This window comes from Microcebus murinus, chromosome 14 (assembly GCF_040939455.1).
Source record: "Microcebus murinus isolate Inina chromosome 14, M.murinus_Inina_mat1.0, whole genome shotgun sequence".
In the NCBI taxonomy this organism is placed as follows: domain Eukaryota; kingdom Metazoa; phylum Chordata; class Mammalia; order Primates; family Cheirogaleidae; genus Microcebus; species Microcebus murinus.
This window is the reverse complement of record NC_134117.1, coordinates 24,227,715-24,248,223: the sequence shown is the minus strand read 5'-3', so window position 1 is coordinate 24,248,223 and position 20,509 is coordinate 24,227,715. Positions and strand designations below refer to the sequence as shown.

General features: G+C 46.8%; 1 protein-coding gene across 4 annotated transcripts in view; it reads left to right on the top strand.

Annotated features, from left to right (window-relative positions):
* GBF1 (golgi brefeldin A resistant guanine nucleotide exchange factor 1) overlaps positions 1-20,509 on the top strand; it is a 125,393-nt gene that overhangs the window by 100,505 nt on the left and 4,379 nt on the right. For 2 of the 4 annotated variants that reach the window (XM_012769747.2, XM_012769742.2), the window contains exons 9-33: positions 778-876; positions 4,139-4,286; positions 4,619-4,842; positions 5,782-5,947; positions 6,392-6,603; positions 6,922-7,020; positions 7,633-7,827; positions 8,393-8,582; positions 9,154-9,294; positions 9,610-9,698; positions 10,766-10,968; positions 11,382-11,505; positions 11,789-11,914; positions 12,156-12,238; positions 12,908-13,144; positions 13,430-13,523; positions 13,896-14,072; positions 14,394-14,458; positions 14,544-14,667; positions 14,876-14,947; positions 15,093-15,187; positions 15,409-15,562; positions 19,172-19,397; positions 19,904-20,064; positions 20,198-20,444. In XM_012769747.2, the coding sequence (XP_012625201.1) occupies positions 778-876; positions 4,139-4,286; positions 4,619-4,842; positions 5,782-5,947; positions 6,392-6,603; positions 6,922-7,020; positions 7,633-7,827; positions 8,393-8,582; positions 9,154-9,294; positions 9,610-9,698; positions 10,766-10,968; positions 11,382-11,505; positions 11,789-11,914; positions 12,156-12,238; positions 12,908-13,144; positions 13,430-13,523; positions 13,896-14,072; positions 14,394-14,458; positions 14,544-14,667; positions 14,876-14,947; positions 15,093-15,187; positions 15,409-15,562; positions 19,172-19,397; positions 19,904-20,064; positions 20,198-20,444 (3,751 nt within the window). The remainder of the gene's footprint in view (positions 1-777; positions 877-4,138; positions 4,287-4,618; positions 4,843-5,781; positions 5,948-6,391; positions 6,604-6,921; positions 7,021-7,632; positions 7,828-8,392; positions 8,583-9,153; positions 9,295-9,609; positions 9,699-10,765; positions 10,969-11,381; positions 11,506-11,788; positions 11,915-12,155; positions 12,239-12,907; positions 13,145-13,429; positions 13,524-13,895; positions 14,073-14,393; positions 14,459-14,543; positions 14,668-14,875; positions 14,948-15,092; positions 15,188-15,408; positions 15,563-19,171; positions 19,398-19,903; positions 20,065-20,197; positions 20,445-20,509) is intronic. The other 2 variants (XM_012769766.2, XM_012769760.2) reach the window with 1 other exon arrangement.

Sequence of the window (20,509 nt, the reverse complement as noted above, 5' to 3'; positions counted from 1 at the left end):
GTGATATAGCACATCTTATATTTTCCTGGTTAGAGCTGGAACCCATACTACTAAGTGAAGTATCCCAAGAATGGAATAGTATGGGAAGTATCCCCAATGGAAAAACAAGCCCCACATATACTCACCAGCAAACTGGTATTAACTGAGTAGCACCTAAGTGGACACATAGGTACTACAGTAATAGGGTATAGGGCAGGGGGGAGGGGGGTGGGTATATACATACATAATTAGTGAGATGCGCACCATCTGGGAGATGGTCATGCTGGAAACTCAGGCTTGGGGGGGAGGGCATTTATTGAAACTTTAAAATCTGTACCCCCATAATATGCCAAAATAAATAAATATATATATATATTGACAAAGATGAAAGTCCTGCCATCCCATCAGGGCTCAGCCTTGTCAGCAGGTAGGAGGTTGATAGAGGCTGTGCCCTAAATCCTACCCTAGTGCTGGATTAGACTGGGCTCATGCTACTGAAGAGATAGATCAAGCCTGACTCCAGACCAAAGGGTTCTTAATCTGCTAGGAGAAGAGTGGTGGTCAGAAGAGTGGCTTCTTTCTATCTTGAATTGAAGCCCTGGACTTCTCAGGCCACTGATGAGGATTCTGCTTGCAGCCCTAAGAGGTTCTGCTCATGGAGATGACCCTTGGCTTTTTGGTGCATGCATCTGACCTTCCCCTCTCCTCTGCCATCCATCCCCATTCCTGCCCTGTGCCCTGTTGGCGTATGTCTGAGTTTATTTCACTCTGTTTAAATCGTGCATTTGCCTTTCACAGATTTCTCCATGTCTCCTCAACAAACTGGAGCTAAGTAGTGGGGAGCAGACCAAAGCCCTGAACCAGTTAGAGAGGGTACTACTCTTTAAGAACCTCAAGGTCTCTCTCCCTCTCCCTCTCCTTTCCCCCTTTTTATTTATTTCTTTAAATGCTCATTTTTTTATATGTAATACCTGGGTCCCCTTTCCATTGTGTACAACTTACCTCTCCCTAGTAACAGCACGGCTTTGGAAGAGTTGCACGTGATTATAGCTTTGCAGTGTTGAGAATTCTCCTGGGGCATCTGATTGCCTGGAGACAGGAGAAGACTTGAATATCACATAGTGAGCCTAGAGAGCCTGGTCTTGCTGTCACCTTGTGGAGAGGCTTAAGATCATCTACCATTTCTAGGGAAACTATAAGAAACCTTCAAGCAAGACCCATCCCTCTTCTACCCTCTCCCTGGCTCAGAGCTGGTATAGAGAGCTTAAGCATAGTCCGCACGTGGTGGCTCACGCCTGTAATCCTAGCTCTCTGGGAGGCCGAGGCGGGTGGATTGCTCAAGGTCAGGAGTTCGAAACCAACCTGAGCAAGAGCGAGACCCATCTCTACTATAAATAGAAATTAATTGACCAACTAAAAATATATATACAAAAAATTAGCCAGGCATGTTGGCGCATGCCTGTAGTCCCAGCTACTTGGGAGGCTGAGGCAGTAGGATTGCTTGAGACCAGGAGTTTGAGGTTGCTGTGAGCTAGGCTGATGCGACGACACTCACTCTAGCCTGGGCAACAAAGTGAGACTCTGTCTCAAAAAAAAAAAAAAGAGAGAGAGAGAGAGCTTAATCATAGTCCTCAACTCTATCTGGATACCTGGATTGAGTTTAGAGAGAAAAGGCAGTCAATCTAGTTAAGGTCTTTTTTTTTCCCTTGGTTACCATTAAAGGGGTCATTCCAAGGTTTAGAACTATATTGATAGGAAGAAGCCAGGTGCCAGGATAGCCCAGAACACTGGGAATACTTTGCAAAGATCCCCTTTGTCCTTTAAAAGTCAACACGTGGAGGAGCTTAGGGAAGGGATCCAAGCCAAAGATTATCCTAATCCCCATATTCCACTTTAAGAAGAAGAGGGAGAGAAGAGTGTGGGCTATCTCTAGGCTGTCACAAGAGTGTGCATGCTAGAGGTATGATTGTGGACGTATAGATCATTGAAAATAAAAATAACTGTGTGTACACCTAGCTAGATATAGTGCATAGGCCTGTGTTCTCTTTGAATGCATTGTCTCAAGTTTCATTTGTGTGTTTACATAGTCTCAAGTTACAGCTCTCTTCAGTGGCTATCCAGCATGTTGCCATGATTATTAACCTAGAATCTGTTCTCTATTTTGGAAAGCTTATGCTGTCCTTTAGAATACAAAGTTGTATAGATGAGGTGATGTAGGGTTCCATGAACACCTACTGGCCACCCCACAGCTTAGGACCTTAGGACAGGGAGCATAACTATACTTTTTAAGAGCTGAGGCATTTGTGAGAACTACCAGCCTTGTGGCCCCTACTCCAGCCAGGAGGCAGAGAATACTCATTGAAATGACCAGGTTGGAGCAAGTTTTGAAGAGAATAGAAAAGAAACAGGAAAGATCCTAGTATGGGAAGAAATCTCAGTGACTGACTGGGTTCTCTGTCTGGAGTCCCTGACATGGGGGAGCCTCCTGGAGAGAAAGGCTGTCTCATAAAAGTGGATCCAGTTGTTAGTACTTTGGAGCTCAGTGACGACTGCTAATAAGGCCAGGAGGTCCTTCATTGATCTCTTGGGCTTCTTACCCTTCTGCATGTTTGGCTGATTCTTCCCAGAACGTTTTTTTACCATGCAGTTGATCCAGCTGAGTTCCAGTGGTTTCTGGAGAGAGCTCCTTCTGGTTCCTGGTTAGCCACACTGTTCAGAACACTTGAAGCTCAATTTTAGACAAATGACTGCAGGCATTTTAGAGATGGAGTGACAAGAAGCGTAAATCCAATGTCAGGTAGTTGCTATATTATTAAGAGCTAGAAATAGGGCTCTCAGCTGTTGGGCTTTTCCTTTATTGGAAGGAGCTGTGGGTAGGGATAGAAGAATTATCCCTTTTCTAAGCAAAGGATCAAAAGTTACCCAGGCTCTGAGTGCTTGGGAGAGCTTGAGGAAGGAGTTTTATCCCCAGATATGAGAAGGAATTGAACAGGCAAAGGATAGTCTGGATATATTCAGCCTTTAGGAGGAGGCAGGGAGGAAAAGTATTTCTACTCTTTTTAGAGTCATTCTCATGGTTCCTGGAAGAGAGTTGCTGTTTCCCAATCCAGGAAATGGTCTATTAGTCTAGGAATAGTTTAGTATAACTCTGTAGAGTGACTAGGTTAAAACTCCAACTGAGAAACCATCAGGGCTAAGAAAACAAAATGGGCCTAAACAAAGTAACTGTGAATTTAAGGTGGAGGAAATACATAAAAAACATAGATCCTAGAGTAGTCAACAGGTGAAAGAGATTGTCCTTTGTGACTAAAAGGAAGCTATAGGAGGAATAGAAACACAGCAAGAGAGAGGAGAATAGAATAGAGCAGGGGTTCTAAGGAATCAATAGTAACCTCACCATATGACAACATAAAATTGCATTTAGAAAGACCAACAGTGAAAAGGACAGGAGGTCCCATTGATACAACAAAATTGGGAGCAGCAGAGAGCAGAGCAGCAGCCTGACATGACCCTCAATCCTTAACTCCCAAATAAACTAGGATGCCACTCCTTCTATAACTCCAAGGAATGAACCTTTGGCCAATTTGAGGCAGTAATTCCAGAGAATAAGGGATATGTTTACGGTCTAGACCCAGTCCACACAGCAGTAAGAAAGCTAAGAGTCTGGATGCGAAGGAGTAGGCTTTCGTAGTTGGATAAGAACTAGAAGTAGAAGCCTGCTCTACAGCGTAGTTGAGGAGGAAAGCCCAGGAGTCATGGGCCTGTAGATCTGGTACTCCAGACAAAGGTGCCCCTGCCCTTACCCTTTCTGCAAGAGGGTCTTACATCATCTACAGGACTCAGGATTCCCTGCTTAATGTAACACTTAGGACCCAGGGAAGCAGAGTGATAAGTGTGAGGACTGACCCTACCCACCAATGACCAGCGCAGAGGCAGAATGGTGCCTTCCACTTGGGGGCTACCATGCCAACCTATAAAGTGGCAAATGTAGAAGCCAGGTTAGAGAAGTAGGAATGTGATCTGATTGTCTAGATTCTTTCTTTAGCACAGATGTGGGGTACAGATTGTTTTCTAGAGACCAGAAGGACTAAGTAAAGGGAGATTTCTAGGGATCGAGTCTTAGTTGAATATCAGCACTAATAAGGTATGATATTTCCAGCTGAAAATGAGAGCAGGAGGCATGAGTGATTCATCCAAGTGGAAGAAACAGAAGCGATCCCCTCGGCCTCCACGCCATATGACCAAAGTCACAACAGGTTCAGAGCTGCCCACTCCCAATGGAACCACCTCATCCTCTAACCTCGCTGGTGAGTACTCTGGGCTGCTTCCTCTGATGAGTGTAGATGGAAGAGCTTTCTCTCTCAGGGCTTTTGAAATGGAAGACCAACCAACTGAGGGGCTTTTGGTCTTTCTGCTGAGAGCAAAAAGGGAAATTCCAGGTCAAATCAGACTTTAACCATTCAGCAACTCTGGAGTGACTTAAGGTTGTTCTCCTTTCAGAGGGACTCTGATGACTGTAGAGACCAGTATATGCAGAGATGAATGTGCAATCTGGGAAACAGAGCCCCTGGTAATCATGGAGGGTATGTTTTGCCCACAAAATCTCTCTTTTTCAAGGTTCACTTACTTTTCTTTGCAGGTGGCATGCCCTTCATTGATGTGCCCACTCCTATCTCCTCTACAAGTTCAGAAGCTACGTCAGCAGTGGTCAGCCCCTCTACAGACAGTGGCCTGGAATTCTCCTCCCAGACTACCTCTAAGGAAGATCTCACTGACCTAGAGCAACTTGGCTCTGCAGGGTACAGCACAGCCACAGAGCCTGGGAGCAGTGAGCTAGGGGTTCCCGAACAGCCTGACCCCCAGGTATGGCTTCGATTTTTTTTTTTTTAATTTATTAATTTTTTTCCCCTCTTTTTAGCCCAAGTTTTAGAAAAAGATTTGCTTGGCTTTGATTTTTAAAGGTCTCTGTTCACTCTTCCACTTTGGGGGAATAGGCTTGATCCTTTAGATCCTTCATTCAAGCCTTGGCTTAAAAGAAGGTTAGAGGCCGGGCGTGGTGGCTCACACCTGTAATCCTAGTTCTCTGGGAGGCCGAGGCGGGCGGATTGCTCGAGGTCAGGAGTTCAAAACCAGCCTGAGCAAGAGTGAGACTCCATCTCTACTATAAATAGAAAGAAATTAATGGGCCAACTAATATATGTAGAAAAAATTAGCTGGGCATGGTGGCACATGCCTGTAGTCCCAGCTACTCGGGAGGCTGAGGCAGGAGGATTGCTTGAGCCCAGGTGTTTGAGGTTGCTATGAGCTAGGCTAATGCCACGGCACTCACGCTAGCCTGGGCAACAAAGCGAGACTCTGTCTCAAAAAAGAAGGTTAGGGAAGAGAGGTTCTTTCCTGTTTCCCAGAATTAGCAATGCTGCCTAGAAAAACCACAGTATAACTCACTGTGAGAGGTTGCTCATGGGATTTATCAAATTATGCATATAGGAAGTACTTGGCAAAAGGGAGGGAGCTTGCCATGGCTTTTCATAGAAGGTAATGATCTAAATCCTAAGCATGTTTGAGCCTCTGCATCTCTAGGGTTCTAGTCACTGTAGGTCAGTGATACCTCAAGAGATGTTTTCTGAGTCCTTCATACTCCTGCCTGGAGCCATCTTGCATTGATTCAGAAACCAGTGAGCTGGCCTGGCCCTATATCTGTAGCCCATCAGAGACAGCCTTGGAGGGACAGGTACTTCAGGTGAGTAAGTTCCAAGTTGCTTCATCTCTCTTCCTATATCTCCCTGCTACTGATCACATCAGGAAGGGGCCCATGTGGAAAAGGCCCAGTCAGCATCCGTGGAATCTATCCCTGAAGTATTAGAGGAATGCACGTCCCCTGCCGACCACTCTGATTCTGCCTCTGTCCATGACATGGACTACGTCAATCCTCGGGGTGTGCGCTTTACACAATCTTCCCAGAAAGAAGGTGAGTACCGTTTGGCAGGCTATGCCTGCTCACCTCCTCCATCCTACCCACTAAACTGCCTTAGCCTAGACCATCTTGGACCAAGGTGACTACCTGCTGTTCCAAGTTCTAGGCCATTTTCTAGTTAGAAAATGGAATCAAGCCATAGGACTCTTGGCATGGATGGAGCCTTTCCCTACCATGTACTACAAAGAGGGAGTTTTATGGGCAATGGGAAGTAAGAGGGAAGAATACAAAGCTTAGGACTTTTAACAGAAAGGTAGGATCATCGATTCTGATTCCCTCTAAGTGAGGCTAGTCCCCCCATCTCCCCAGGAAAAAAAATCCTTTTCCTTGAAGAGAATCAGTTACCTGAAATTTCCTTGTGTAATGCAGGGCAAGCTAGGCCAAGCCAATAGGCTAGTTGTTTCTTAGCAGTCCCACTCTCCTCTCGGCCTTCCCTAGGCACAGCTTTGGTCCCGTATGGTCTTCCCTGCATCCGAGAGCTCTTCCGCTTCCTCATCTCCCTTACCAATCCACATGACCGCCACAACTCAGAGGTTATGATCCACATGGGGCTGCATTTGCTGACAGTGGCCCTTGAATCAGCCCCTGTGTCCCAGTGCCAGACCCTCTTGGGCCTCATCAAGGATGAGATGTGTCGCCATTTATTCCAGGTAAGACTGCAGTGCTAGAGGGGCTCAGGGCCTCAAGGGCCAGGGAAGCACAGGGAGGTTTGGCCAATTGTACAAAGACTATAGGACCCAGGAAAGCATCTGCCTCCCAGTTTGGCTAGTAGTCGTAGCAAGAGGGTTCCAGTAGTTCTCTAGGGACTCTTGACAGCCAGAGAGAAATATAGGAATGGCTAGATACAGAGTTTACTTGGAGCAAAGGACCTCAGTGGCAACTTCACCCAGTTTGCCTCCCTGCCTCTTTCTTGATTGACCCATAGTAGGCTTCTGAAATCTCATAGCCTACCCTACTCTGATCTCTAGCTCCTGAATGTGGAGCGACTGAATCTTTATGCTGCTTCTCTGCGAGTATGCTTCCTATTATTTGAGAGCATGCGGGAGCACCTCAAGTTCCAAATGGAGGTGAGTTTCTTGACCTTGGAAGAAAAAGGTTAAAAAAAAAAAAGGGAGGTATATGGCATCTTCAGTGAGGCTAGCTCTGTCATACTGCAGGGGTGGGATTTAGGGGCTTCCTATAAGGGAGTGCTTTTAGCCTCCATAATTTGGTTCATCAACTGGCCTCTTTAGGGAAAAAGTTCAAAGGAGACCAGAAGAAACTGGCTGACTATAAAGTAGGAGAACCCAATTATGAGGACTGGCAGGTAATCTTACCATGAGTAGGAACAACTCTTCTACCCAGCAGTTCCTCTGCAACACAGGCAGGCAAGTCAAGCCAGCATTGCCACTAAATTGCAAAGATGAACTGTGAATAGGACCAGTTCATGCTCACATAGAGATTACAAAACAGGCAACTTATTTAAGATCGGACATGAAGTAGAGAGCCAGGCTTTATCTGCCAACGTAGAGGCCAAAGAGGAGGATGTACTTAGGGGATGGAATACCTTTAGGCATCTCTTAATGCATACTTCTTGGCTGGGCATCTGCTTCCTGTTCGATATTGGTCCTGTCCAGTTTTATCTCTTCCTATCTTGAATCCTTTCCCTACCCAAATGGCAATTACTGGGTTATTGCCAGATGTACATCAAAAAGCTCATGGAGATCATCACTGTGGAGAACCCCAAGATGCCTTACGAGATGAAGGAGATGGCACTGGAAGCTATTGTGCAGCTCTGGCGCATCCCCAGCTTTGTCACCGAGCTCTACATCAACTATGATTGTGACTACTACTGTTCCAACCTCTTTGAGGACCTCACCAAGCTGCTGTCCAAGGTGCTGAGCACTATTACTGGTCTCTAGAAAGAAGGTTCCATAAAGGAAATCTCCCTGGTGGTAATGAGGATAGTACATACAAGGAGGGGGAAACACTTAAGAGTTGGGAAACAGGAAGACAAAAAGCATTTTCTAAAGGCAATGTAGCAGTTGTAGAGGTTTCAGGATTTTTGATTTTGGGGTTTTTGTTGTTGTTTTGAGACAGGGTCTTGCTTTGTCACCCAGGCTGGAGTGCAGTGGCACAATCATAGCTCACTGCAGCCTTGATCTCCTGGTCTCTAGGCTAAAGTGATCACCACACCTCAGGCCTCCAAGTAGCTAGGACTACAGGCACACACCACCACAACTGGCTAATTTTTTTATTTTTTGTAGAGACACGGGTCTCTCACTCTGTTGCCCAGGCTGGTCTAAAATTCTTGGCCTCAAGCAATCCTCCTGCCTCTGCCTCCCAAAGTGCTGGGATTATAGACGTGAACTAGCCCAGCTAGGGATTTTTGGAAAATGATCAGTTGAAGTATAAAGTATTCTCCTAACCTCCAGTCTAATGAATCTGTTTAATTTCCAGAATGCCTTCCCTGTGTCTGGTCAGCTCTATACAACACATCTACTATCTCTTGATGCCCTATTGACAGTGATTGACAGCACTGAGGCCCACTGCCAGGCCAAAGTCCTCAACAACCTGAACCAGCAGGAGAAGAAAGACACAGCCAGATCCAGCTATGAGACAGTAGATGGCACCCGAGAAGCTAGCAATAGTGAGAGACATTTCTTTCTTTGAAGACCCCAGGGTTCTATGCTTATCTCTTCTCTACTCACTGAGTCCTTTCTCCTGTCCTCACATCACTTCCCCTGGGATGCTCCCAATTCTGTTTCTGGGGTTTGGTCATTTGAATCACAGGGCAGTCAGGCAGGTTAGCAGGATTCATAGACCCTTTCCTCCCCACTTTGGTTTTTTGACAGAAATATCATTTCTTTATGGCAAGAGAAAGGACAGAGATTAAAGGATGTATAGGACTTATGTCCCTAAAAGCTTCAGGCCCTACCTTTTCCTATCCCTGATATTTGCCTCTATGCTAATCTTCTCTATCTCCTCCTTGAGACTGAAGTTGTAGAAGTTCAGGAAAAGTGACTGGGTAATCTCTTCATTAAATTATAGAATCTAACACTTGGCTGGGATAGTGACCACTTGCTTGGGTTTGTCCTGGTCAGAGCTGGCACCCTGTGTGGGAGCATGCAAATCTTTCTTGGCTTGAGACTTGACCTATCCTGCAGCTTTGCTTGGCTTCTTACCATATAAGTCTTCATGTGTCTTTTGTCTCTTACCAGCTGAGAGAGCAACCAGCGATGGGAAAGCTATAGGCATAGCCCCAGACATCCCAGGCCTGCATCTGCCAGGTGGAGGACGGCTGCTGCCAGAACATGGGAAGCCAGGATGCAATGATCTGGAAGAAGCTGGTGACTCTGGGGGTGGGTACTGGGTTCCACAGTCCTAAGCCTCCTCAACTGGAGGGCCTGGTAGGGAATGGAAGAAAGGGAGCAGAGTACCTGCGGCAGTGCCTGAGTGAGGCTTGGTGGCTTGCCATGCCTTCAAACCCAGAGAAAGGGAAGAAAACATCTGGAGCTCCAGAAGATAGGACTTGCAGGGAAATGGAAAACTGATAAGGACAAGAAAATTTCTGAGGCCTCTCGTTTTTCACTGGGATTATATCAGCAACCTTCAAAAGTCATTATCTTGGTAAAAGAGGTCTTACGGGCTTTTCTCTCTCTTCCTCCCATTCCTAGCTGACAAAAAGTTTACCCGGAAACCACCTCGATTTTCTTGTCTCCTGCCAGATCCACGGGAACTAATTGAAATTAAGAACAAAAAGAAGGTAATACATATATTCCCCAGAGCTCAGCCTCTGCCCACCTGTCTGGGTATCCTCTGTAGATTTTCTATCCCAGAGGATGAAGATGAGGGAGAGTCTAGCAGCTTAATTGTACAGCTTCCTAAGGCTAGTTAGGCTTACTGGGACTTCAGCAACCCCCCAGTCTCCTGTGAAGCCCTTCCCTTACTGCTAAGCCATGTAATTGGGCAACCCTATTGTATGTGCCTAGGCAAATGCTATACTAGTTGAGAGCCAAGTGTTACGGTACCAGTGACAGGAGTCCTGGGAACTGGTGTCATGTGGGTTACTGAAGGTTATTGGTCAGCTCTAGCATGATGATTGGTAATAAAAAGGAATTAACATTTATTCTGGTGCTTTAGTAAAGTTCGAATAACTGTTGTGCTTTGGGTTCCTTAACATAAAGAAAACCTTATATTTAACCCTTTCTTCCTCTTATAACCAGCTTAAATGACTTTGGTTCATGTGTGCCCTTTTTTTTTTTTTTTTTTTGAGACAGAGTCTTGCTTTGTTGCCCAGGCTAGAGTGAGTGCCATGGCGTCAGCCTAGCTCCCAGCAACCTTCATGTGTGCCCTTGACTGCAGAGTTGTGGCTAGACACACAGAAAGTTGAATTACCTTCACAATTAGTCTGCCTTGTCCTTCAAACTCAGAGCCTTAAGAGCTAGGCAACCATATAAATAACGGGAATCCAAGCCAGGCTATAAACAAGATGCTGGCTGGTAACAAGCATCAGGGATGGATATAAAACTTAGAGAATTCTCTGGTCTCTTTCTTCTACCCTGATCCTCAAGTTGGAGGAAAGGAAGCTGTTCTATGCATCTTGAAGCCTCAGAAAAGGAGTGAAAAGGAGCTCCTAAGCCAGTTCTAATTAGGCAGGAAGATGGGGGAAGAAGCTAAGGCTGGTATGATCCACCCTTAGTTCTGGAGTCACTAAGAACCATATCCTAGGAACCCATTAGGTGATCAGCTTTGGACTATGGTAGAGTCCAGCTTGCCTTTGTCTTATTTGGGGCAGAGCAACTTCTGACACCACTAGTCCTTCTCCTTCAGCTGCTAATCACTGGCACAGAGCAGTTCAACCAGAAACCAAAGAAGGGAATCCAGTTTCTGCAAGAGAAAGGCCTCCTCACCATCCCAATGGACAACACAGAGGTAGCCCAGTGGCTCCGAGAGAATCCTCGGCTGGACAAGAAAATGATTGGAGAGTTTGTGAGTGACCGCAAAAACATTGACCTGTTGGAGAGCTTTGTAAGGTGAGGAAACCGTGAGAAATATGGGACATAGTGATCAGTCAAGGGAGACAGGGCATCCCTCCCTCAAAGCAGTCTTATTCAGTTCCCGCTGGTGACCCAAGTCACACACTCTTCCTCTTTCCATCATTTATTTCTGTTGAAACTGAAAGGGGCTCCAGCAAGATAGCTGTGGGAGCCCTTTCATTCTGCACGGAGAGCATTGCAAAGGGTAGAGCAGGGTCCTAGGGGGTGAGGTTTCTCGGCAAGAGTCTGCAGATTTGAAAAATACTAAAGTTAGGGATTGTGTTAGGACATACCACCCCTTGCCAGAGACCTCAACCTCCTCTGCCAGTAAGAGAACTGTGACTAACAGAGAGCCCAACATATGCAGCTTATACTCTCCAGCTTCTATACTTTTCTTTCTTTCCCTATAGCACCTTCAGTTTTCAGGGTCTGCGGCTGGATGAAGCTCTCCGCCTCTACTTGGAAGCCTTCCGTTTGCCTGGGGAAGCACCAGTCATACAGAGGTTGCTGGAGGCATTCACAGAGCATTGGAGGGTGAGTTTGAGTAGCAGAAGGTGAGCCCAGAATCCCAGGCCAGTTTGACTGAGGGCTTCTATGGTCTCCAACTAAAGAACCCGGCTGCTATCTCCTTAGAAGGCTGAGAGCGACATCAATGAGCTTTCCATGGAGAAACCAGCATCTGTTAAGGAGTTGGCAAGAGGTTAGCCACTTTCTAGGTGGTACCTCCCTCTGTACCAGCACTGACCTGAGGGTTGGTAGTTAGGGTTTAATTAACCAGAGAAGGACATTGACACAGGTGGGGTCTTTGCTTTTTCAGAATTGTAATGGCTCCCCATTTGCCAATAGTGATGCCTGCTTTGCTCTGGCCTATGCTGTCATCATGCTTAATACTGATCAGCACAACCACAATGTTCGCAAACAGAATGCACCCATGACCCTGGAGGTAAGCTTGGGTCCCAGCCAAGGCAGATGAGATCCAGCCCAGCTTTGTAGATAGCAAAAAGGACAAGATTTCCAGTGGGCATGGTGGACAGGGAGGGCTGGCCAACCCAGAAGAGGAACTGGGGTGGGAAGGTGGGTTCTTTCACTTAGTGTCCTAAGTCCTATTTACCACAGATCCAGGAGTTCCTTGGGAGGGGCTTCAGCATTGACACAGGGGGAAAAGCTTATTGGCCTATCTCTAGGAGTTTCGAAAAAACCTAAAAGGTGTGAATGGAGGCAAGGACTTTGAGCAAGACATCCTGGAAGACATGTACCATGCCATCAAGTGAGTATATTTGGAGAACAGGGCAACATCTCTATTAAGAAGAAGCACATGGCTTCTTTTCCCAGTTTTTAGAGTCATATCAGACTGTAGTGACTCACATGCCCTGGATTTAGCCTTGGGACTTAGTTGGGCAGGGGCTTCTCTGCCAACTCATTTCTTCCTTAAAGAAGTCTGAACAATATTGAGACTCTAGTACTCTAAGCCAAGGTCCAAATTTCCCTTGTTAAGTGGGATATCATGGCCTCCATTTTCTAAACCTGAAGTTGCTGGGTTTTACTGGCTAGCTCATAAGAGGCGTTCTCTGGCTAGTAGAAAACATAAGATGAACACTGGAAAGAGAGGCTTTGGACACAGGTCAGAGATGGGACACTTATTTCTTTACTGTAAATCAGAAAAAGTAGAAAAAATTGTTGATCTTCTCACACCCAGAAAGAACTTGAGGTCTCCTTACTGAAGAACTAAAGGCCCCCCTTTATAGACAGGTCTTTGAGATTATGGGACACTTCCTTTCTCCCTGCTCCCACTTGTGGGTGGGAAACAGACCACTGAGCTGCAGTTCTGACAACCTCTTATCAATGGAAAGTGCTAGTCTAGGTGAAGCCCCGGTCCTAGTTTGGAACCAGTGAAGTTCACAGCAGAACACCCACCTCTTCCCTTACCTCCTGACAGGAATGAGGAAATTGTGATGCCAGAGGAGCAGACAGGCTTGGTTCGGGAGAACTATGTGTGGAATGTGTTACTTCATCGAGGTGCAACCCCTGAGGGCATATTCCTGCGTGTGCCTACTGGCAGTTATGATCTTGACCTCTTCACCATGACCTGGGGCCCCACTATTGCTGCTCTGTCTTATGTCTTTGACAAAAGCCTTGAGGAGACAATCATCCAGAAAGCCATCTCAGGCTTCAGGTAGCCCAGTTTTGGCCTTGGTCTTCACCTCCCCCCACCTCTCTGAACTAACATGGTTGCCTTCATGTTCTCTGACTCTTATTCTTACTTTCCTTAGAATGAGGTTCCTCTGAGTTTTTGGAGGGAGGCTAAAGCTTGGGAAAGCTCAGTCTTAAACAGTCTCAAAAGTAAAAGGTTTCTTCCTGGGACTAATGGGGAAGAGCCCCATGCAAGCCTCCTCAGGGACTTGGAAGGGCTGCCTGGCCTTTCAGTGACTCTGTTTCTGGGATGGGGGTGACGTTACAGGAAGTGCGCCATGATCTCTGCCCACTACGGCCTCAGCGATGTGTTTGACAATCTCATCATCTCTCTGTGCAAATTCACAGCTCTCAGCAGTGAGGTAAGCAGGGGTAGGAACTGTGTACTTGGAGTTCCAAAGGAAGACCTCTCTTTTAGTCACAGGTCTACCCTTATCTGCAGAGCTGCTTGCCCTCAGCACCTTCCCTCACTCTCTCTTGACTATACCAATCCTTACGCCATTTCTTTCTTGTATACCCTGGGATGAGAATAGTGTTACCTCATGTAATGGGGATGGGAGAGGAGATGCAAAAGTGGGAAAGGCCTTAACCATGTTATCCCTTCCCACCAGCATTATGGGAGATTGAGGCAGAGCCAATAAAAGGACCCTGAGGGAACCATAGTTAGAGGCCTAAGAGATTTTCCTTTCCAGACATCAGCCAGACCTTAAGCCTCTTCTCATCCTCTTTTCTAGTCTATCGAGAACCTACCCAGTGTATTTGGAAGTAACCCTAAGGCCCACATTGCAGCCAAGACAGTATTCCATTTGGCCCATCGTCATGGTGACATCCTGCGGGAGGGCTGGAAGAACATCATGGAGGCCATGCTGCAGCTCTTCCGAGCCCAACTATTGCCCAAGGCTATGGTGGAGGTAATTCTTGATCTAAGATTAGTCAACAATAACGAGGAAAGACCTCTGACATTATGTGCTATCTGCATATAGAACTGGTTGAGGGTAGCACTGGGCCTGATGCCTGCCAAAAGCTCACCAAGAATGCCTTAAATGTAAGACCACAGATCTTAGGGGATAGCTGTAGAAGACTGGTAGAAACCATTGCCGGTCACAAGTTGGAGGGGGTGCAATAGTGTATGGGCAAGAGACCTACATGAAGAAATTCAGAGAACTTTGCTTGAAGTGGGGGTAGGATGCAATGGGCCTATAGAAAGAAACTATTTTTACCTACCTTTCCAGGTAGAAGATTTTGTGGATCCCAATGGCAAGATCTCTCTACAGCGGGAGGAGACACCATCAAACCGGTAAGAGCAGACCAGAGGCTGAGGACCTTGGGAAGCAGGAGTCAGAACTTTGGGCATTACCATAGCATGTGCCCTTTTTCTACAGAGGAGAATCAACAGTGCTGAGCTTCGTGAGCTGGCTGACATTGAGTGGTCCTGAGCAGTCTAGTGTGCGGGGCCCATCCACTGAGAACCAAGAGGCCAAGAGAGTAGCCTTAGAGTGCATTAAGGTAACTGCGTACCCACCCTTAATAAGAAAGCCTAGACTCCTCCCTACTGGACAGATACTGCCTTATGAACTGAAGAATAGAAACAATCATCCAGGGCTTGTGACCAGGGCTGACTCCCCCCCCCCCCTGCTTTTTCTCCCTGGCTCTTGCGGAATTCTCTTCCCTTCAGCCCTTATTGCATACCCCCTCTCTCTTGTGTCCTGTCTAGCAATGTGACCCAGAGAAAATGATCACAGAGAGCAAGTTCCTCCAGCTGGAGTCACTGCAGGAGCTCATGAAGGTACAGGATGAAGAAAGAGGAATGGAAGAGCTGTCTGAGTTTGGGAGGGGATAGGAACAGTGGTGTATGCCTCAGTTTCTGTAAGGGCAGAGCTAGTGGTTGGCTTTTTCTCCATGCCTACTTTCTTGCTGCTGTCCCCCTTCAGGCTCTGGTCTCAGTAACACCAGATGAAGAGACATATGATGAGGAAGATGCTGCTTTCTGCCTGGAAATGCTGCTAAGGATTGTGTTGGAGAACAGGTAGGAGAAGGCAGGTGAGGGCAGTCTTTAGGCAGACCCCATACTGGGCTTGTGCCAAAGAGGTGGAAGCCATCTTGCTGAGTGGGCTCTGGGGAACTGTAGGCAGTAGGGGAGAAGCCTGCTTGTGTTACTTAAGGTAATACCCGAGCTCTGAAAGACCTAGGAGACTTACTGCTCAGACCTTTCTGGCTGAGACTGTCTTCCCTTTATGTTCTCTGCAGGGACCGTGTGGGCTGTGTGTGGCAGACTATTCGAGACCATCTATACCACCTCTGTGTCCAGGCACAGGATTTCTGCTTTCTTGTGGAGCGGGCAGTGGTAGGGCTGCTGCGCCTAGCCATCCGGCTACTCCGGAGAGAAGAGATCAGTGGCCAGGTAAGAGGGAGGACAGGCAGGTATGCAAGGGATTAAGGCCACAGTGTCAATTACAGATATGTCCTAAGACTACAGTTCCCAACCCTCAGGCCATGGACCAGTACTGGTCCGTGGCCTGTTAGGAACCTGCCTGCACAGCAGGAAGTAAGCAACGTTTACAGCCTCTCCCATCGCTCACATCACTGCATAAGCTCCGCCTCCTGTCAGATCAGCGGTGGCATTAGATTCTCACAGGAGCATGAACCCTGTTATAAACTACACATGTGAGGGATCTAGGTCATGTGCTTCTTGAGAAAATCTAATGCCTGATGATCTGAGGTGGAGCTGAGGTGGTGTTGCTAACACCGGGGAGTGGCTGCAAATACAGATTATCATTAGCAGAGAAGTTTGAATGTACAATAAATGTAATGCTCTTGAATCATCCCAAAACCATCCCCCTCCTCTCTCCTCCCACCCCATGCCTAGTCTGTGGATAAATTGTCTTCCATGAAATTGATCCCTGGTGCCAAAAAGGTTGGGGACCAATGACCTAAGGCATAGCATGAGCTCAGTGGTCAATCATAAGCCTGGTATGGTCTAACAGGTAGCATTGGGAGTGAGCTTGAAATGGCCCCAGGCATGAAGCTTGTGCTCTGCACCTCTGTAGGCTCCTATGAATCTGTTTTGTAGGGCTGGACTGCTGCTTCCTTATAGCAGTCCAAGCCCTATATCTAGTTTCCTAGTTTTCATGCTTATTTATGACCCTCCTGAGATTTCTTTGCACATCTACAAAAAGCAACCAGCATAGAACTAATAAGTGAGTTTAGCAAGGTCTCTGGATATAAGATCAATAGACAAAAATTAATCATGTTTCTACATGTTAACAATGAACATATGGAAACTGAAATTTAAAATGCAATGTCAAGGCCGGGTGTGGCGGCTCACGCCTGTAATACTACCACTCTGGGAGGCCAAGGCTGGCGAATCGCTCAAGGTCAGGAGTTCGAAACAAGCCTGAGCAAGAGCGAGACCCTGTCTCTACTAAAAATAGAAAGAAATTAATTAGCCAACTAAAAGTTTATAGAAAAAATTAACCGGGCATGGTGGCACATGCCTGTAGTCCCAGCTACTGGGGAGGCTGAGGCAGAAGGATCGCTTGAGCCCAGGAGTTTGAGGTTGCTGTGAGCAAGGCTGACACCACGGCACTCTAGCCCAGGCAACAAAGTGAGACTCTGTCTCTAAATAAATAAATAAATAAATAAATAAAATATTAAAACTCTCAAAACATAACAGTGACAAAACAATCAAATTAGAAAATGAGCAAAACATAGGAATAGACATTTCATCAAAGAAGATATATGATGGCAAATAAGCACATGAAATGTAGTCCAGCATCATTAGCCATCAGGGAAATGCAAAATTAAAAACATAATGAGGCCGGGCGCGGTGGCTCACGCCTGTAATCCTAGCACTCTGGGAGGCTGAGGCGGGCGGATTGCTCGAGGTCGGGAGTTCGAAACCAGCCTAAGCGAGACCCCGTCTCTACTAAAAATAGAAAGAAATTAATTGACCAACTAAAAGTATATATACAAAAAATTAGCCGAGCATGGTGGTGCATGCCTGTAGTCCCAGCTACTCGGGAGGCTGAGGCAGGAGGATCGCTTGAGCCCAGGAGTTTGAGGTTGCTGTGAGCTAGGCTGACGCCACGGCACTCACTCTAGCCTGGGCAACAAAAGTGAGACTCTGTCTCAAAAAAAAAAAAAAAAAAAACATGATGAGACATCACTGCACATTTATCAGAATGGCTAAAGTAAAAAATAGTGACAGTAACAAATGCTGGCAAGGATATAGAGAAACTGATCAATCATACATCGCTGGTGGGAATGTAAAATGGTATAGCTACTCTGTTGGCAGTTTCTTATAAAACAAAATATGCAGTTACCATACAACCCAGCAATTGTGCTCTTGGTCATTTATCCCAGAAAAAAGCTTACTTTCTTATAAAAACCTGTACACAAATGTTCATAGAAGCTTTATTTGTAGTAGCTCGAAACTGGAATCTGCCCAGATGACTTTCAACAGGTGAATAAACTGGTACATACATATCATCAAATACAATTCAGCAATTTAAAGCAACAAACTGCCAGGCGTGGTGGCTCACGCCTGTAATCCTAGCACTCTGGGGGGCTGAGGCAGGCAGATTGCTTGAGGTCAGGAGTTCGAAACCAGCCTGACCAAGACCCCCTCTCTACTAAAAAAATAGAAAGAAATTAATTGACCAACTAAAAATATATGTACAAAAAATTAGCCGGGCATGGTGGCACATGCCTGTAGTCCCAGCTACTCGGGAGGCTGAGGCAGTAGAATCTCTTGAGCCCAGGAGATTGAGGTTGCTGTGAGCTAGGCTGATGCCACAGCACACACTCTAGCCTGGGCAACAAAGTGAGACTCTGTCTCAATAAATAAATAAATAAGTAAATAAAGCAACAAATTATTGATATATGTAACAACTTGGATGAGTATTCAGGGAATTATGCTGAGTGAAAAAAAGCAAATCTCAGAAGGTTACATACTAGGGGTTAGAGATGGGGACAGGAAGGAGGAGGTGCGTGTGGTGATAAAAGGGCAACATGAGGGATCCCGTGGTGTTGAAACTGTTCAGTATATTGTCTTGTGGTGGATACACAACCTACACAGGTAATAAAACTGTGTAGAACTTAATATACATACACATATAAATACAAGCAAAACTTGGGAAATCTGAATAAGAGCAGTGGATTGTATCAATGTCAGTATCCTGGTTGTGATATACTATAGTGTTTTTTGGGGGTGGGGGTTTTGTTTTGTTTTTTTTTTTTTGAGACAGTCTCACTCTGTTGCCTGGCCTAGAGTGCCGTGGTGTCAGCCTAGCTCACAGTAACCTCAAACTCCTGGGCTCAAGCAATCCTACTGCCTCAGCCTCCTGAGTAGCTGGGACTACAGGCATGCACCACCATGCCTGGCTAATTTTTTCTCTATATATTTTTAATTGTCCAGTTAATTTTTTTCTTTCTTTTTTTTTCCAGTAAAGACAGGGTCTTGCTCTTGCTCAGAGTGGTCTCAAACTCCTGAGCTCAAACGATCCACCCACTTCTGCCTCCCAGAGTGCTAGGATTACAGGCATGAGCCACCACTCCTGGCCTCCTTTTGCATAATATTGCCATGGGGGTAACTAGGCAAGGTGTATAAGGGATCTCTTTGTATTATTTCTTACAACTGCATATGAACCTATACTTATCTCAATAACAATTTCTATTTGAGGCTGGGCGTGGTGGCTCACACCTGTAATCCCAGCACTCTGGGAGGCCAAGGTGGGAGGATCACTTGAGCCCAAGAGTTTGAGGTTGCTGTGAGCTAGGGTGATGCCATGGCACTCCAGCCAGGGCAACAAACTGAGACTCTGTCTCAGGAAAAAAAAAATCTATTTGTAAAAATGAAAAAAAAAAAAAAAAAGACCAGCAGCAACCTTAAGACCAGCAGCAACCAGCAGCCAAACTCTCCCCAGTGGCCTAAGGAGACTGGTGGGGAAGGAGACTAGACAGGAAGCTGTGTGCCCATTCCCCACTTCCTGCTTCCCACCCCCTACTTTAGGTACTGCTCTCCCTGCGCATTTTGCTACTGATGAAACCCAGCGTGCTGTCCCGAGTCAGCCACCAGGTTGCATATGGGCTCCATGAACTTCTTAAGACTAATGCTGCCAACATCCACTCAGGCGATGACTGGGCCACCCTCTTCACGCTGCTGGAGTGCATTGGCTCAGGCGTGAAGCCTCCAGCTGCTCTGCAGGCCACAGCCAGGGCTGATGCACCTGATGCCGGTAAGCCCTTTCCCAGAGAGACTCAGGATGGCAGATAAGCAGTTATGTGCCCAGGAGTTGGAACAGGAAAACACCACAGGTTATTGCATTCAGCAGATTAAACACCCCTGGCTTCTCCATATGCTTCCAGAGCTTGTAGTTATGCTGGCCAGTACCCATAGGTTAAATAGCATGAAGGCAAGTAGGCAACACAAGAGTACTATGAAGCCAGGCTTCCTACTGTCCTGAGGACTATTTTCCCAGAAACTATGTCCTCTCTACCACTCCTGTCCCCTGACAGCTGCTACTAGATGCCATCAGGAGCCCAAATTAGCTTACTGCTCTATTTGGTCAAGAAAGAAGCTGTCCAGGCCATTCTTCAGCCCTCTGGTGACAGGGCTGAAAGTAAGCCATGCTAGAGAGAGGGGAGATGAGGCCTCAGCATCTTTCTTCTGAAAGCCTAAGTTATCCCTTATCCCAGTAGCCCACCCCAACCCTGACTCTGCCCTTCTCCCTGCCTGGCATAGGGGCCCAGTCAGACAGTGAGCTCCCATCCTACCATCAAAATGATGTGAGCCTGGACCGAGGGTACACTTCTGACTCAGAGGTCTACACTGACCATGGCAGGCCTGGCAAGATGCACCGATCGGCCACAGATGCCGACGTAGTCAACAGCGGTTGGTTAGTGGTGAGTGAGAGTATGGGCAGTGGGTGAGTCTCCCCTCCTTGGGCCTGTGGGAAGGATTCCTGGTCCTCTGAGAGGGCATCTAGGAGTAGACAGGACCAAGCCTGGGTCCACATCCCCTCTGTGTACTTTACAGGTGGGGAAGGATGATATTGATAACTCCAAGCCAGGGCCAGGGCCCAGCCGGCCAGGCCCTTCACCCCTGATCAATCAGTACAGCCTAACAGTGGGACTGGACCTGGGGCCACACGACACTAAGTCCCTGCTTAAATGTGTGGAATCACTGTCCTTCATCGTGCGTGACGCTGCCCACATCACACCTGACAACTTTGAGCTCTGCGTCAAGACTCTCCGCATCTTTGTGGAGGCCAGTCTGAATGGCGGTGGGTCACCTGGTGAATGGGCAGTTGGGGAGTAGCCACCTGAACATACAGGGGAGAGGTGGATA